At 31.9% G+C, this 19,213-nt stretch overlaps 2 protein-coding genes across 2 annotated transcripts; one reads left to right on the forward strand and one right to left on the reverse strand.

The window, feature by feature from the left end:
* Positions 1–1,229: 1,229 nt before the first annotated feature.
* On the forward strand, positions 1,230–8,636 carry LOC107471896 (phytochrome-associated serine/threonine-protein phosphatase). Its single transcript, XM_016091424.3, has 10 exons — positions 1,230–1,460; positions 1,965–2,111; positions 2,230–2,297; positions 2,544–2,601; positions 5,158–5,268; positions 5,392–5,442; positions 6,149–6,292; positions 6,376–6,471; positions 7,046–7,117; positions 8,434–8,636. Exons 1-10 carry the CDS (start codon positions 1,380–1,382, stop codon positions 8,515–8,517), a joined length of 912 nt encoding a protein of 303 aa, XP_015946910.1. The 5' UTR covers positions 1,230–1,379; the 3' UTR covers positions 8,518–8,636.
* A 1,902-nt stretch (positions 8,637–10,538) lies between these two features.
* Positions 10,539–14,601, reverse strand: LOC107471916 (probable uridine nucleosidase 2). Its single transcript, XM_016091449.3, has 9 exons — positions 14,451–14,601; positions 14,138–14,253; positions 13,983–14,042; positions 13,715–13,900; positions 13,498–13,602; positions 13,312–13,408; positions 12,066–12,173; positions 11,852–11,987; positions 10,539–10,887 (listed from the first exon to the last, which is right to left on the reverse strand). Exons 1-9 carry the CDS (start codon positions 14,497–14,499, stop codon positions 10,779–10,781), a joined length of 966 nt encoding a protein of 321 aa, XP_015946935.1. The 5' UTR covers positions 14,500–14,601; the 3' UTR covers positions 10,539–10,778.
* Positions 14,602–19,213: the final 4,612 nt, after the last annotated feature.

Here is a 19,213-nt window from a genome sequence, read left to right on the forward strand (position 1 = left end):
AGTAATTAACTAATTATCTATCTAAAAGTGATTTTAATTAATATTATCCAAACAATTTTATTTTATCAAAATTAATTTTAGTATAGAATTGCCAAACATAAATTATGTTGGCATAAACTTACTTTTATCCAAAATGAAATTTACAAAATCACTTTCATTCAAACTCCAACTTGACAAACTCTAATCCAAACACACATTATAAGTAAAAAAATTTAGAAGTGGTAGTCAAGTCATCACCTACTTTTATAAATACTCTATCAAACTCAGGTATTGCTCAATATCAATTCGCTTAAGTCTACTTTAAACATTTGCTAATTTAAGTATCAAAGTTCTTTATAAGTACTTCCACCACCATTCAAATAAAGATGTCGGATAATCCACCATCCCAACGAATGAGTCAAAATCTTCACCCAAAAAAGCTTGAACCTCTTCAGGTTCAAATTACCTTAATTTTTGGTATTATTTCATAACAATAATAAATTTTAATGTTGGTTTTTTATATTTAAATATTTTTGTTATTTAATTTTTGTATTATACTTAGATAAATTGATAAGATTTTTAATTTGATTGATATCATATTTTAGTTTGTATATTTTTAAATTTTATATTCGAATATAATAATATTTTCTATGTTTATTTATAATTGTTTATATTATTTTATTATAATTTATTACTTCTATTAAACAATAATTGAATCACTAAACTAATGAACTAATAATTAGAGTGATTCAATAGCTAATTTAATTTTCAAAACCTTCAATACGTGTGGATATAGATGCATGTTGCTAAGAGTTTAATATATAACATGGAAATAAAGGAGGAAAATAGCAAATGAACGACAAAGGATGAACAAAATAAATATATTATATATAAGTTTTTTGCCTAACTTTTTTATTTAGATTTTTCCTACTATTTTGAATTAAATTAATTATTATTAATAATTTATCTTAAATGTTTGAATTATTAGTTCATTAAATATTTAGAAAGTAATTAGTAGTGGGTATTGTCATTTTAAAATTTATAATTTAATTTTTAATATGACAAAACTTTGTTTTAAATGTGTTTATATTGAGAGTAGTATCTTCTAAATTAAATGTGTTATTATCAATTTAAGAGCGATAATATTTTTTATTTCCATGTAAAATTTTATTGAAGGAAAAGAGAGAGAAAGTAAAAATTAGCATTTTTTGTTTTCATTGGGAAAAGAAAAGGCGATCAAATCGAACACGAATTACATTAGAGGGCAGAGGGGTGTTAATTATTGTTGACTGGTGGCAACCTACTAGTAAGAGTATACCCTGCCCTGCCTTGCCTGGCCTTGCCTTCACCACTCTCCTTGTTTGTATTTTTGCATTTTGCAGTCGCAGAGGCAGAGAGACATGGATTTGGACCAGTGGATCTCCAAGGTCAAAGATGGCCAACACCTTCTGGAAGACGAACTTCAACTTCTCTGCGAATACGTAAGCATCATTTCCCCTTTCGCTCGGTTCATTTTCCCCATTTAGGGTTTCTAATAATAATTCCAATTAGATCTCCCCTCCGCTATCGTGTTAGGGTTCCTCTTCAACTCCCTCGGTTCTCTTTTCCCACTCTCCAAATCTTTGCTCAAGCATCTAGACTGAATCTGCATTTTGGGGTTATCCGTGTTAAAGCACCGATAGTTAAGTCGGGAGGGGGTAAAATAGAGTTATCTTGATAAGTCTCTTTATCGAACGAATCAAATGTGGTTGATGAATGTGCCATTGCGAGGCAAGAAGAAGCGAAGCTTTTAGCTTAATATGTATACCCAAGGGTTCAATTCTGATTATATTAATTTTCGTTGAGGGGCTTATGCTTTACGTATTTCTTGTGCTTGGGTTGTCGTTTGGTCACATTTGGTTTGTCCTATCTACATAGCTTGGGTCATTTATGCTGCAACGTATGTATGCTTTTCTTCTTTTGTTATGTTTTGACTGATATCTCAGGTCAAAGAAATCCTTATTGAAGAATCCAATGTGCAACCTGTCAACAGTCCAGTGACTGTTTGTGGTGATATTCATGGTCAGTTTCATGATCTAATGAAACTTTTCCAGACTGGTGGTCATGTGCCAGAGACAAATTACATTTTTATGGTATGTGCATTTTTCTCAAGGAACTGCTTATTGGGTGATGCACTTAATGTATTCTCTGTCTCTTTCTTGCTTTTAATTATCTTATCTTGTATGCTATATGTTCCTAAATGTGTGGCAGGGAGACTTTGTTGACCGTGGTTACAACAGTCTGGAAGTGTTCACCATCCTTTTGCTTCTAAAAGCAAGGTATGTTATCATCATGTATGCTTGCATCTGTCATCAACTTGCTGCATTGTTCACATGACTCTTAATTAAAATAAGGTAATTTTTTATTTTATCTTGATATTGTAAGCTTATTAGAATAATTTCAGGCTGTAGCAGCTTCCTAGTGATTGTTTTTGAAGCTCCAATTTAGAATTGCTCAAATCTTAGAATTGTTGTGATCTTACAATTCCTTTTCTTTTACATTTATTCCTTTGTTTAATTTCATAGATACCCGGCTAATATTACTCTTCTCCGTGGAAACCATGAAAGTAGACAACTTACACAGGTAAGCTTTGCTATTGTTCCTGAAATATATCATTCTCGATTTATAGGATTCTATTTGAAGTAAACAGCTTATTCAAAAAGGTTATGTTGAAGATTTATACTCACTGTGAATGTTGCATGTGCCGATTCAAAGCTTAAAAAGCATCTTTGGCACGACTTTATCTGCATGACTTCATAGCCTGTAACCAGAAATATGGCATGAATAATTGTATACTTAGATTTTATGTGAGTAGTCTGTAGTCTGTACAAAAGATGAAAGCTGTAAAACATTTCTTTGCTGAGTCATTTTAGCACGTGGTTTCTAAACTTCAGATTCCGTTTATGATTTGATATATGCATTACGTCATTGCATGTCACCTTAGTCTGCCAGTTTTGGTATTGTTGAGACAGGATTAGTTTCTTATGCCAATTAACACCAAGATTTAAGGAAGAACTTGGATTAAAACCTTTGCAGTTTAGATCTGCCCTCACTGAACTTGATTAGCATGAACTAGGTAATCTCAAAAAGTCTACTAGCTAGGAGTTTTCTTAAACAGTAAATTGATCTTATAGTAAAATGTGGTTTTGAATGTAGTAGGGAATGGGGATCTTTTTTCAGAATATGTATGTATTCCTTTGAGTAAAAGGAAGATAATTATGGCTGGGAAAAGAACGATACAAGAAGGGGGAATAAGACATCCTGCTAACAAAATAAAATAAGTCAAGGTAGTCAAAGGCGAAAGGCGCAAGTGTCTCAAAATGACTTGAGGTGAAAAGCACCAAAAGGCACACACCTCATTAAACAAAGCCGTTAGAAAGCAATGGAGCATGGATGTGTTGCCCTTCTTAGACTGCACTTGTGTTCAACCTCAAATTGGGGTGGTGCCACTATGATCACCCTACAACTACATCATGCTTGCTAGATCACCTAGGGGAGGGCCAAACATTGTGCACCGTGTTGCCATTGCAACCAGTGAAGTCTTAACTTCATTACCTCCCTATATAAGGCTGTCAGGTCATTACCAATGCGCCACGGGTAGACTACCATTTTCATGAAGAGACATACTAGCAACACGCTTCATTGAACCTAGTGTGCCTCAACATGTTAGAGGCACAGAACTGTTTCTTGACTTGCCTCTAGTGCCAAAGCACACCTTTGACTACATTGAAATAAGTAACAAAGACCAGTGAAGCATAGCTTTCCAATCTCTCAAGCCAAACTTCTAATTGTATCCTGTGAAACTTGTTTTTTCTCAAAATCTGACATTGAAAGTGCATAAATTGCACTCCAACTATATATACTGCATGTTGGGGTTATAGGCTATATGTTATCCTAAACTGAACTGCATGTGATCTCATGGTTTCTATTTATATTTATTTATTTTTTATTATGATAAATTATATCTGAGAAGGTAGTGGGCCTAAGGCTCCATTTGGATATTGTCCTGAGACATAAATACTGAGACGGAGATGGTGACATTAGGGATAGAGACATACAAAATTGTCTTTATATCTTGTTTGGTAAAAATAAAGACCAAAACATTTAAAAGTCATTTTTGTTCCCATCTCCTTACCATCCATACCAAACTACCATCTACCTTCTTCCAACACCATTCTTGACTTATAAAAGTTTCCGTCTCTCTATGACTATCCATTGTTGTGTCCCCCATTTTGGGGTGGACAAAAATCGGTAAATATGTCTCTGGGATAGAATCTTTTTTCTGTCTCTGTCCTTGTCTTTCTTTCCAAACATCTTTCTGTCCTTTTGTTTCCGTCTCGTGATGGAAAACAAACTGAGCCTGATAAAGTATTTGTCTGAATTTCATTGTCTGTAAAACGTAAAATAGTTCATTTGAACCTTTAGCTTCATTTACTAGGAAATTGCTCAGTTCTATTCTACTTTCATGAAGTGTAAAATCGATCTATTCTTAAACCTTTCACCTGTATTATAGTCATTAACTAAGTTTGAGTTTAGTAAGCGATGACCCTTCATGGTTTATGTAGCATGTGGTATATATAATTGTTCAGTGCTTTTTTGAAGACTCGTGTTATGCAACACCTCAAAATAGACGACTATTTCATCCCATTTTTCTTCTGGCTGGCAAATAATTCCTCAATCACAGGGATATACAGATTGGGCAGTAATAATGTTTAAAAATGTGGGTTGCTGATGTTAGGGATGAGAAGTGTACAGAAGAGAAACATTGGATATGTTGTTGCAGTCGTGATGACTGATGAATACAAAACTGTGATGCATTCTATAGTTTGATGTACCTCAGGATCCATAGATGCATTACATTGGTAATTATGATAAAATTAAAAGATTTTGTTATGTTGGAATTAGGAGTTGATTGATGATTTTATGATTCCGCAGTGTAGAGACTGAGTTAAAACTTAAAATTTATATTTTTGCCATTTGTTCTTTTTATAGTAAGAGATGTCAAAATTTTTTGAATTTCTTTTGGTTGATCCCATAGGTAATGCTAAGATTAAGATTTGAAAGGAAAAATTTACAATTTATCATACCAATTATTATTTCTTTTCATTTTATTTTGTTTTGATTTACTGTCTTTTCCAGGTCTATGGATTTTATGATGAATGCCAGAGAAAGTATGGAAATGCTAATGCTTGGCGGTATTGTACAGACGTTTTTGACTATCTAACACTTTCTGCAATTATAGATGGAACCGTAAATCTCTCTTCTTCCATCCCTCTGCTTCTATTTGTGTATAGTGGTATACAAGCCTTTAATATTTTGATATTCCAATCTGTTTGAAAAAAACCCCTCTTATGCATGCTTCGGTTGACACAGGTGCTTTGTGTTCATGGAGGACTTTCTCCAGACATTCGAACAATTGATCAGGTTGTGTATCTCCCTTCTCAACTATTGATCATACAAAAATATGGTCTAAGTTTAAGACTACGCTTAGGTTTGGATGATCCTTCTTAGGTTTGGATGATCCTTTTTTGTTTTTTGAAAAAGCTTCTGGTATAAACCGCAGATAGAACTTTTTCTTCTAAATCTTTTGTTGTTTAATAGGTCTGGGAAATCCAAAAGATATGTATGTCAACTTGAATAAGCACTTCACTAGATGTAAAAATACATCTTGTCAAGTAAATATTTTAAAAATTTTCACGCTACAATTTTCTATGCCCATCCTTGTCTTTTTTGTTGTTGATACATCATATGTACAAGCGTGTTATGTATATATGTGTGTGTGTGTGTCTTTGTTTACACAAAAATTTGCACAAAATATCACTATTTGCTTGTCCTTAGATTCCTATCTTTTCAGTAGCAGATTAATATGTGATCAGTGTTTGTTTGACTTCAGAAAGCTTTCGGTTGTTTCGTTTTGATGTACTTGTCTGTTTTAATTTCTAACACTACCCAAATTTAGTCTTGTGTCCACAGAAATATCTAATCTGTAAGTTGTCACTGGGATTTGGTTTATTCACTCTTATCTGTAAATGGTGCAGAGTTGTGATGTTTGTGTAAATTTTTTTCAAGAGAATAAGTGAATAACAAAGTTTATTGGTTTGAAGATAATGATGCACATTTTCTATGGCAGATAAGAGTCATTGAGAGGAACTGTGAAATTCCTCATGAGGGACCATTTTGTGATCTAATGTGGAGTGATCCTGAAGACATTGAAACATGGGCGGTTAGTCCTCGTGGAGCAGGTTGGCTATTTGGTTCCAGAGTCACTTCTGAGGTAATATAATTTTATTATTAAATGCTCTTTACTTGTAGAGCTGAACATAAGTGCTAATTTACATAAGCATTGTGTTTATGCAGTTCAATCACATAAACAATCTTGATCTAGTTTGCCGAGCACACCAACTTGTTCAAGAAGGACTTAAGTATATGTTCCAAGATAAAGGTCTTGTAACTGTAAGTGTAGATTGTATTTTTGTATTTTTATTTATGAAAACTTTGAATGTTATTTCAATTTTAATTACTGTACATTTTAAGGTGGTTTAGGACCAATTGACTGGTAAAAGTTTTATTTTGAGAAAAGGACTCACGTTGATGGTTAAAGTGATAAGGAAGCCTGAGCTCAGTGGTTGAGGCCTTGAGGGGATTCTGAAATAGTGAAATGTCAAGGGTTGACACTTTTGGAAAAGTAATTCTGGGAAAGGCGTCCTCAAATCTCAATAAATTGGATGTGTATTAGTCTCACATGAAAAGGCTATGCCTAAACATTGCACGATCCAAAAGAAATGTGGAAGACTAGAGAAAACGTGATGGGAAATATTAAAATGTTTTTTTTTTCCCTATAAATGCTTACTTACACTAGATTTTTGATAGAGGTTGATGGTTGATGGTGAAATTTGTCAATTAATCCATTTAGCCAATGCAGTTATTGTGGTATTAACCTTGACTGTTATTGTAGTCTTTCAAAAATTAGAAACTCAGTCTCTTGAAAATTATGTGGTCAATGGAGTAATTCTTTTATTTTTTGCAGGTATGGTCTGCACCTAATTATTGCTATCGTTGTGGAAATGTAGCTTCCATTCTTAGTTTCAATGAAAATATGGTGAGCTATCTCCAGTTTCTGTGTGGTGCTTTTGTTTTATCAATATGCATTTCTGTCAAAAGTTTTTATGAGTTATGATTTCTTTGATGCATCAAATTACATTCATTCTCCTACATCTTTTATATCAAAGAAATTGAGAGACAACAGATACGTATTGTTGGAACTGGAAGACATTTACCTCCAAAATTTATATGTGAATGGTAAATTAATTTTTTGAGTCATACCCCTTATTAATATACGTGAATCAACTTAAATAATAAGTGTCAATATAAAACATTGAAGATGGTAGTTGTTGGTAAAATATGTTGTCTCTACTCAGAAGTTTCAAAACAGTTCATAACGTTTTATGTTTCAATTTTGTACCTAGCGATTTAAAAAAAGTTTCAACCTTACCCTTATTTTCCATGTGTTAAATTATCGAAAATTGAATATTTTTGTTCCAATTTTCCCCCTTACTCTTCATCTTTTTTCTTCATCTTCTTACCTCCTTCAACAATAGTGTTGCCACCATAATTGGCCCCGCTGCCACCACAACTAAACCGTCATCATCTCTCCGCAGCCAATTCTACCCCTTTTCATCCTTATTGTCTCCTTCAACCTGCACCACCAGTGCCACAACCAAAACCAGCACCACCATCACCGTCACTGCCACTACCATTGTCAATATCTCCCTTCACAAAAACCACCGTCACCATCATCAACAAGCACAACAACAATTAAGCACGCATCATTTTTCGCTTCTGGGATTTTTTTTGGAGGTTATGATGATGATAATGAAGATCAGGGAGGAGGAGGTGTTAGTTATGGAAGATGATGATGGTGGTGGTGATGACAATGATGGTGGATGTGGTGGCTGTGAGGAGGGGTGGTGGCAGCAGAGGTGTAGGTTGTGATGATGATGACGAGGATGAGGGAAGACGTGGTGTTGATGGTTATGGAAGATGGTGGATGAGAGGATCGGTGATGATGGGATGAAGAGGGGTAACATTGAAAAGAAAAAAGCATTTTGACCCGCAGTTGATTGTAAAAAAGAATTTAATGCAAGGGTAAGATTGAAACTTTCTGAAAATGTTAGTTATAAAATTGAAACAAATAATACTTTAGGACTAGTATTGAAACTTCTTAAATAATGAAAATAGTTCTCTTGTGGCTGCGCGTGAAATTTTTCAGTGTTTTAACATTTGATATATTCAGACAGCAAAGAAACAGATGAATGTGATCCAATGTATGTGCTTTGATGAAATAAGTGATCTTGTAACTTGTTTTTCATGGTTGCGGTCATTCTTAGTTGCGAGCATATGGTTTATTTTTAACAGGAGAGAGAAGTTAAATTTTTCACTGAAACAGAGGAGAACAACCAGATGAGAGGTCCCAGGACAGGCGTTCCATATTTCTTGTAACTTGTCAACTTCTTGCTGGAATTTATTGTAAAATTATATAGTAAATCGTTTACTCTTATGATTGGACATTGATAGTCATGTATCATGGAGATTGAAATGCATTTCTTTTTTATTGCAAAGGTGGATCATATTTTTGGCATAAAACTTCCCGATTCCTATGCGGTATATATGTTTTCAATTTTCTATATGGAACACTCAACCTGGGTAGCAATGGATAGGGTAGAGTTAGGGTTAAATTTTACTGTAACTTTATTTGTGGGTTTAAACTCTGCAATCCAAATTCTTCTTGCAGTTTAAGTGTGTGTTTGGATTACAGTTTGCAAACGGGAGTTTGAATAAAATTGATTTTGCAAACTTGATTTTGATGAAAAGTAAGTTTGTGTTAAGTGATTTATGTTTGGCAATATTTATATCAAAATGGATTATAGTAAAATAAATGTTGTTTGGATTACATTATTCAAAATCACTTTTAGATACAAAATTACTAAAATAGACATCAACTTAAATAATTTTTGTATATTATTTTAATTTAGATATTATTTGAATGCAAAATCACTTCTGCGTTCATGATCCAAAAATTTGCCAAACCAAAAATTACAGCTTTCAAGATATCTAAACGTACTTTTTTTCTTTGAACGTGGTTGCCAAACACACACAATATATTATATTAAAAAAAATAAAAATAATACAAAAAAAATTATAATTATAAAAGTGTATAATATCAAATAAATAATTAATAAAAAAATAGTAAATAATAGAAAAAGATAGTTCATATAAACAAAAATAATATAAATAATACAATAGTATGCATAAAGGATAAAATTGGTAAAAGATAAATAAAGATTGAGTATTGATGGCTAAAAGCCCGTTGGTGAAACGCAGAAGCTTAAAATTGTTGCTTCTTGAAAAACGTGGTTTTGAATGCAAAATCACTTCTGCGTTCATGATCCAAAAATTTGCCAAACCAAAAATTACAGCTTTCAAGATATCTAAACGTACTTTTTCTCTTTGAACGTGGTTGCCAAACACACCCTAAGTCTTTCAATCTAATTCTATTCGACTAGATTCGCAAAAAAAAAAAAGACAAAAATATAATATTTAGTCTTTTTATATTTTATAATATTAAATATTATTGATGTATGATAAATAAAATTAATAGTTTGATGACATTAAGTATTTGTACAAGAGGTAAAAATTTGGGTTCAAATTATCACGTCTACATCATATGCTGTATATATACTTTTATGAACATTTACTTTGTATATGAAGGTGCGGACAGGGTTGTTTCTGTTTTGGCACTCGTATTTGACTTTCTTTTCTGGTTAGGTTGCCAATTCGCTCTGACTGGGTTGGAGCGTGTTGGATATCTGCAAATGAGAGTTGTGTTGCAATCCCTACTCTCACTAGATAGTTCCAAGACATTTGGTCCCCATCTCATGTATTCAAGGATAGTTCTTTGAAATTTTACAATTTTTTCATTTCTAAGTGTGTGACCGTTTGATCAATATCCCACACGCATTAATATTGTTTATGCACGTTTGTGAAAATTTTCCCATACCAATACGATTTAGAATTGTAAAATTTTCTTGTCGTTGGACAAAGGGTATTTTTCTTTGATTCAATTCAATGTTTTCTCCTGAATCCTGAATTCCTGATTATATTTATTTTAGTAAGAATATGTTTGACTTAAAAAATATTCCATCTTGTTTTACTTGTCTCTTCCAAGATGACATGGCTTATTTGGTGTTGGCTAATAATATTTCTTTTATGACTTCATTTATTTTTCAAAAGATTCTAAGTTTATCTAATATTTATTAATGCTTGATAATGTTTTGTTCTAAACAATTATAATTAAACTTATTTCCAAAATGTATGTAATATACAATTTTTTGTATCAATCCTGCACATTTTCGCGGGTTTTAGAAATAAATTTTATAACATTGTTCAAGTAATTTCTTATGCAGGCCACACGCTGGTACATAATTATAATAACTGGTGGATTAATAAAGAAGAGTGAAATGTACAAAAAGTGAGTAAGATGCTGCATTGCTTGGAGAGCAAGAATGAACAACTCAATAGAGCTACTTCCTCTCGAGTATCATCCTGAATTTGAGATTAACATAGTGGTGCCCAGCACCTAAAAGCACAAAATATAACTTGAGGATTAAATGAAGCAGCATAGACATATTTTGCTTTAAGCTTATTGTATCCTCCTCCAAATAGATAGAAATAAATATATAGTTTTATGTGAAAGGTTTTCTTCAAGACTCCACAAGACGATCCATGATCATTTTTACAACTCTAGGAGCATCAACAGTCACAGCTACCTTTACTGTGGGCTTATTGGACCATTCAGTGATTTCACCAAACCTGAATTATTTGAGACATACAAGTGAATAGGCATATATTTTTAAATGAATCATATGCTACTACGGAAGTTGTGTAACCTTCAAATTCATCAATCATTCTGAAAAGTATACAAGTAACTACATAATCCCATAATACATGGCTAACCAATAATAAACTGTTATTTAGAATATCCAATAATTATGTGCATTTATTTCATCCAAGCCTATATAAATCACACTTCAGTTCCCTCCTTTGTTCTTTCCTAGCATAAACAATTCGATGGAGTCCTCAATAAATCTATGTTCTACACCATTTAAATAAGAGACAACAGAGTATCAATTTAAGACGCATCCATGTCCCAGGTTCCCCTTACCTTTCTTTATCTTTAATAGCATTTCTTTTCTTAGTAAGAGCATAAATAAAACTACATTAAATACAATAAATCAGAGGAATGAAAAAGTCAAAATAATGTCATAGTCCGTACTCCATATAATATCCTCACTGCCTGAATATAACAGGCTGTCTAGTTGAAAATGTGTACTATAATATCTGTGCCCAAGATTCAGAAAACGGATACTATAGTTGCAGTTTTCAAGATTTCATCCTCTAACATGCAAGATGATTATTAGGTCTCCGTAACATTAGCTAGTAACTAGAAGAGTATGGCATTCTTATGTCTAATACAGTCCAAACTCTTACCAAATCTTACTCTTTGCATTTCTGGAAAAAAGTTTACTCTATATCAAGGAAATTCATATATACTAGATTAAACTGCAAAAATAAAAAAAAACCCCACGTGCACAAGCACCATTCCTAAAAGATGTAATGTAGACATTCTAACCTAATAAATGCATCAATGACTAATTATACAACTTAACCTCGTGACCTTAAGGTCATACAAAGATAACTCAACCATTGCTCCAAGACTTCTCTTTTATCAAACTGCAAATAAATGAAGATAAATTTCAAGCCAGCATAACAATACCTTTTCTGTTTGTTGTACAGTATTGTAAGACCCCGTGTAATGCCACTGGTTTGAACTCTAACACTACCCTCCATGCAGGTTACAAGAGTAGGATCAACAGCTGCAAGAAATGCTGTGGGGTCATGAAGGTAAACCCCTGCACAGAAAATAATTGCAGTTAGTATTTCAGATTATTAGGTCTCTCCCAATTCTTGAATGCACTTTGAAGACAGACCGTCGGTGTTGTAGGCCTCATGATGATACGAGAAATACAGATCGAGGATTTTGGTCAAGTACTGAGCGAATTTTCCATTTGAACTTGCCAACTTTTCTCGATCAGAACCTAGTCATCAAGTTTAGAGCATGAGATTAGGCCAGAACGGATGAGAAAGAAGATAAATGATGTGTGCCATAATTAATAGCAGCTAAAAGCCATGCAGTTTTATGAAATTAGAATAGTGTTATTTAAGTTTTAGCAGTTTTGTGAACTCTGACTCCTCCAATCTAAGTACTAGTATCTTTCCCTGCCAATGCAATACATCTCTAACCTTGTATGCATTGATGAAAAATGGGAGTGGGAATGGGGCAACAGAAGGCTCAAGTGGAATTTCACAAAAGAATGGGAGGGTGAAAGAGAAGTATCACCCTTTACTTTTGTTAGTTTGTACTTTATGTACGCTTGTATCTTATATTTTACCCCATTGTTGTTCCGTGAGCATACTGATACAGAACCATGTAACCATTCAAATTCCAAGTTTCTTCAAATCCTCTCCCAACTCTGGGTTCAGTTCTAATCAAATACAACACAAAATATCTGTCTAACCTTAATACTTATAAAATTAAGCATACTACAGAACAAGATATGAGAAATAAATGTCAAAGACAGATTCATTGTAACATACCAATGCGATGCTTCATTGAAATAATTGAAATATTTAGTAACAAAGCAGTAACTTTTCATTGATCAAAGAAAGTCTTGAATATTAGTCCAGTTGGGTAGACCTCTGAGTTCAGTTGAACTGAAACCTCTGTTATAGAAAACTCACCAACTAAAATCTAAAGAATTCAACTAGGAAATCAACTATTTTTCAGCCAATATTAGACAGTTTTTCTAAAATTACCCTTTTATTATCAATTCTAAATTCTAAATCCTAAACTCTATACTTTCCAAAAAGAGAAAGTTAAGAAAGTAATTTTATAATAAAAAACTTGCCTAATTTTAACTAATTAAAAGTTGATTCTCTGTACTTACTTTTATCTAAAATATAAATGTTAAAATAGGTTTAGCACCTCCTCATGCTAGATATGATTTGAGAAAGTATAAGAAAATAAAGTTGTATCCTACTAACAACCATAGCTTCTGGTCTAGTGGTAAACACTTGACCCAACAAGAAAATTTTCCATAAAGATAGGACCAATGAATTAATGGTTAAAAATTTTAAGAAAAAATTGAGTGAAGAAAACTTTGACAGAGCGTGTACCAGTCAATACAACTTGGTGGGTAACATTTATCCCCACTGTTAGTATATCCGCTCCACTTGTGAACACAACATCTGCAGCATCTGGATCACCAAATATCTGGAATCAAACCCAACTAAAAGAGTGAGACAAGGAGAGAAATGACCCGTACACAGATGTAGTTATTTATTTATTTCATTACAACACACATTGGCTTCCGCGGCTGGATTCACATTGCCATTTACTGCAAAAGCACCACCGAGTATAACAATCTGCCCAATGTTCTTGGCAAAATCTGGATCAAGCTGTATGGCCTACAAAAGAAGAATCTAGTCAAGAAATGAGGTATTGTACGGCATGATATGGTCTCTGAAGAGCAACATGGAAATGCCAGCCAAATCGAAAATTGTCCATTTATAATCAAACCAAAGCAATGTTAGTAAGTGGGCCCAGGGCCACCACAGTGACTTCGCCAGGGTCAAGTTTTGCTTGTTGAACCAAAAAAGCAGCAGCTGAATCTTCGATGGGCTTCCCTTCTGGCGGAGGAAAATTTTGGTTGCCAAGTCCATCAGCACCGTGGACAAAATCTGCAACGCGAAGTTTTGTTCCTTTCTGTAAGAAAAAAACACAAGAGTCATAACAATTGATATCAACATTAAAGCCATGCTGAGTAGTGATGAGTGAGAGTTGTTACAGTTAATGTGACATGAGATCCTTCAGCAACCGGTATATCAGTTCTCCCTGCAACCTCCAACTGCACATGCAATGGAACGCAAAGCACAAGTCCTTCACAATAACATACATAGAAAATGGAACTGGTGCTGACAAGAAATATCCCAGTAAATTTACCAGATGCAAGGCGTTTCTGGTTGCCAGGGTGGTGTAAACGTTTCCATAAATGGTTGTAAGTCCAATTACTTGCACCTCCGGTGATCGTAGGGCAAGAAATATTGCCATAGCATCATCTACAAGAAAAACCAATCTAAATTTCTCAGCCAAACAAAGGAATTAGAAATCCTCTATTCGGACACAAATTGATGGTTTTATTGGCGATCCATATTCAAAATGATCTGTTTGCTTTTTATTGTTTGATTTGGGGGCACTAGGGATCAGCAAAGAAGCATTTCGAATTATGATGGAAAGCTTGAAATCTTATTCTTACCGATGCCAGGATCAGTATCAATTATGATCTTCTTTGGTTCGGCCGCCATCTAATGTTATGAGTTATGAGTTATGAGTTATGAGTTATGACTGATCAATCCTCTGTTCTTTCCAACCAAACCAGATGGATAAGTTCAGTTAAGTTCCGGCGTGTGAATTTTGACTATTTTACTATTTAAATACTTTTCTTCTCTTAGCTTTTTTTTTAAACTAGAAAATTTAATAGATAATTCATTGTTAATTGTTTTTTAAAAAAAATTACATTTTTAAAAATTTATATATTACTTTCTTAAAATTTTTTTTTTATTAGAAGTACTTTTTGTGAAATTGTGGAATCAGTTTCATTCGTTTTGTGATATACAATAATAATTATCTGTGAGAACAGAAACTATCACATTTAAAAATAAAAATTATCTACTATATTTATCCAAGACAAGTATGCTTTGTACAAATTAATTAATAAACATGTCTTAAATTAAAAAAGAAACGTGTATTGGAATCAGAATAAATGTGAATATATTCTACTAAATTCCAAATATAAAATAAAATTGCATTTAAACAATGTTTATTTTGTTTAGAATTACTTAGATGTTACATGCATGTTGGTACAAATTATGAACCATTTTTAATGTATTTCAAATGGATATTTATTTGTGTCTAAATAAAACATGTTTTTTTCTCTATACAGGTTAAATCCTGTTTAATGTCTTCCTAAAAAATTATTGGTCAATGTTTTGTTTTCTATTTCTATCAAATTTACTGTTCTTTCAAAACCATATTGTGATCCCCTATTTAATCTTTTGATAGAGATGAGTATTTATTATGTGAAACATTTATTTTTGTCAAGATAGATTTATTACTTGTTACCATCCGTTTGAAACGATTATATGATTTGATAGAGAAGAAAAGCTAGGAACGAGAGAAGAAGAGTCTTCAATCTCTTTGAAGAAGACAAATAAAATTGAAATGGTTCAAAATTTGCACATAAGTGAAAGGAAGGAAGAATAGTCAAGATGAAAATTGAAAAAGGAGAGAAACAAAAGAAAGAACCAAGGAGGAAAAAAAAAAAGAAAAAAGAAAAAAGAAAGAAAGAAAAGAAGAGAAAATGTAGGTGGCACTAGGGTACACATGGGTCGGGTGAAGCCGGGTTTGATGGAATCCAGATCCGATCCGGAATATACACCGGGTCTATTTATTAGACCCGAATCCGATCCTAAACCCGCTGAAACCAATACACTTTTGGGCCACGATTATACCGGGTGAAAATCGAGCCGTTAACATTACATTACGTTGATACCTTCTTGTAAGCTAGCATGTAAAAATATCCAAATTTCCAAAACTCCAACCATTATTTAACATGGTAAAATTCACTTAGAAAAATATAATAAGAGCCAACCCTTCTTTAAAATTAAAGCATAACCACAATCAATACTAAAGCAAAACCACAATCAATACTAATATTGTCTAATAATACCAAATATTTAAATCAATACAAATAACACAATATTATGCATTAGTCTAAAGTCTTATGAATTCTAAACATAAAACATTAACTTATAGTCTTATAATGACTAATAACACAAAATATTAAGGTTTACAATACTTAAATTTCACATAAGAATAGTCATGATCCGTCACTAATAACACAAAATGTTAATTGTGTATGATGACCGAGCCACCGGGTCGACTTCGGGTGACCTGAGTTATGGCTCGGACCCGATCCGAAATAATGACTGGGTCTATTTTTGAGACCCTTATCCGACCCTAAACCCGATGAAATCACACCAAATTAGTCCCTAAAGTGTTCGAGACCGGACCGAACCTTCGAGCCGGACCGGATCTGTGGACCCCTAGGTGGCACAAAATAGACATGTTCTTTGATTTATTTGTATTTGTATAATTCAATATACATGCTAGGCATGAAGTAAGCATGAATTTCAATTAAAAAATAAACATATTTTTCTTCACATTTGTACAAATTAATAAATATAATATAAATAGACAAGTAAAACTGGACTTTTGAAAAAGAAACACACGTTTATATATATAAATGAATTGTGAAGGAAAAAAATGAATTGTGTTGGAAAAAAACAAGTATAAATTTTTTTCCTTTTTGTATTTGTGCAAATTAATAAGTATGAAAAGGAATTTTAGAATTATTGTTGAGAAGGAAAGAAAAAAATGAATTGAAAAGATAAAGAAAAAGAGGAGAGAGAAAAGAGGGTAGTGCCGGAGCTTGAAACAAAATTTTAAGGGATCAGATAGAAAATAATTGTCAATCGAGAATCACTTAAATAAAGATGTCTAAAACGTCTTTTTTTAAAGATGTTTTTCAGTAATTAAAATTTAATATATTTAATCGATTAAATCATGTTATTTTTGTCAAAATTAGGCTAGACAAATTGATTTAACCGAAAAAATGGTGAATCAAATCTTGAACTGGTCTAAATTAATATTATTTTTTTTATAAGAAATGATTACAATACCTATATATTATAGAGAATGATTAAAATACTCTTACTATATATATATATATATATTAATTTTAAAAATTCTAAATCCTAACCCTACGATACGATAGAAAAATAAAGGACTAAAATTTAGGATTCTCAAAATTAATATATATAATAGAAGTATTTTAGTCATTTTCTATAATAGGGTATTGTAGTCATTTTTTATAAAAAATAATATTAATTTAGACCATTTCAAAATTTGATTTACCATTTTTTGGTCAAATCAATTTGTCTATCATAATTTTGACAAAAATAACACGATTTAATCGATTATATATGTTAAATTTTAATTATTAAAAAACATCTTTATAAAAAGACGTTTTTAGCGTCTTTATTTGAGTGGCTCCCTTGTCAAAATACTTTTGGTATAGATCCATTTAAGATAAGCTCGTCTAACCTCATTTCTCTAATTTGGGTGATATTGCCAAATTTAAAACCGTTTTCGAAGGTCTCGTTATAAAGAATTAAGGTCAAACTCATTAGATGCAATTCTTTGAATTTTTGAAGGTTGTATCTCACCTTCTTTGTGATTCATTACAGGTGTTGATATTGTAAAAGTTATATGTTCTCCTTCTTGAATATTAGCCTTCCTCTTAAAAAATGTATCAATTCTTTGATTTTTTATGATTATTTTATATAAAAATTTGAATATATATATCATGTAAAATATGTAAAAAAGAAGTTAGAAAGACAAATATTAAAATTTATAATATTTACTGAATTTTTTTATCAATTTATACAAATATAATAATATCAATACTTATTGAATATTCTAATATTTTTATCATATAAAAAATTAAATTAAATAAACAGTAAAATATAAAATAATATTAAATTACATAAATAAAAAATACCTAATTTTTTATATTTGAACTCAAAGATAAAAGGAGTGTTGCTTATTAAATAGAGAATTGTGAAATGCGAATATACCTAATTCAGTCCAAATCCAACATGTTTTGAATGTTTAAAATTAAAAACTGTTGTGCAATAAAAATAAGAGATGAAAATTGAATTTTAGTATTTTAAGTTATAGTAAAATAGTTCAGTCCCCATGGGGAGGGAGGGGGAGAATATATTTGCTGAATGTGTATATGTAGGGATTGAATTTGATAGTTTTAAGTAAGTTTGAGATTTTCTAATGGCCTTAATTAAAAATTATTAAATTATAATTTTGATATATTTTTAAGATAACGTTTTTAAAATTTATATTTGGAAATAAACCATTTTTATTTAAATAGAAACACAAATTCTGATACTAAATACAATTTGTCAGAAGAAGAAGAAGAGGAAGGACTAGAAGTACTTGAAGAAGAAGAAGAAGAAAATGATGTTAATGTTGTGGAAAATAAAAACACAGAAATATTGGAAGTGGGTTTGGTCTACTACAAGAGAAAAGAGAAGAAAGATATACTTTCACATTTATATTTGCATTCTAAGATAATAATAACTTGAATATTATGGTTTATAAATGAAATACCTTTTGTAGAAAGATATTTTCTTCAATACATAGCTGTTAATGAGTTAATGATAGGATTATCCTATAATATAATGAAAGCCTTGAGTTTCTGATCAAACATTCAGGCAATAACAAAATTTCATACTCTCTTAAACTTATAAGAATGATCAAGTAAACTTGTAAAATATTTGAGAATACTTAAACTTATAATGTTGCTTCTCCTGGTTTATATCTTCAAAATCTTATATATTAAGGTATATAGTGTGCAAGAAGATTCATGACATCTCTCACATCTTTTACAAGTGTTTCTTAACCATGAGGAATTTATATGTTCCAAAAGATGTCTCTTTATTAAAAAAAAATCACGATTTCGTATAATATTGTACATAATATCGTTATATATAAAATATATTTCAAATTTCACCCAAATAAATAAAGAATTTTGTTAACAGTTACCTAGGTTTGGTCACTGATCCAAGATTATAAAACAAATTAAAGTACTGATGAATAGCCCATAAAGATCATAGAATTGATAGCGTTTGAGATTAGAAGTACTAAATAAAACAGAGTTGACTTTCTTGATATGCATACCAATGCCACTACTTAGAAGGAGAATCAGGATTTTGCGTGTTAGAGGATTGAGATAGATAAACCTAAACCATAGAAGGATTCAGGTCCTTGAAAGCGCTTGATGATGTCCTCTTGTGCCATGAGTAGTGCTTCCAAATCGGGAATCGAGTATGGGGGATCTTTCGCTATGACAAAGGTAATGAATGATTGATAATCTACATTTAA

Source organism: Arachis duranensis, chromosome 10 (assembly GCF_000817695.3).
Source record: "Arachis duranensis cultivar V14167 chromosome 10, aradu.V14167.gnm2.J7QH, whole genome shotgun sequence".
In the NCBI taxonomy this organism is placed as follows: Eukaryota; Viridiplantae; Streptophyta; class Magnoliopsida; order Fabales; family Fabaceae; genus Arachis; species Arachis duranensis.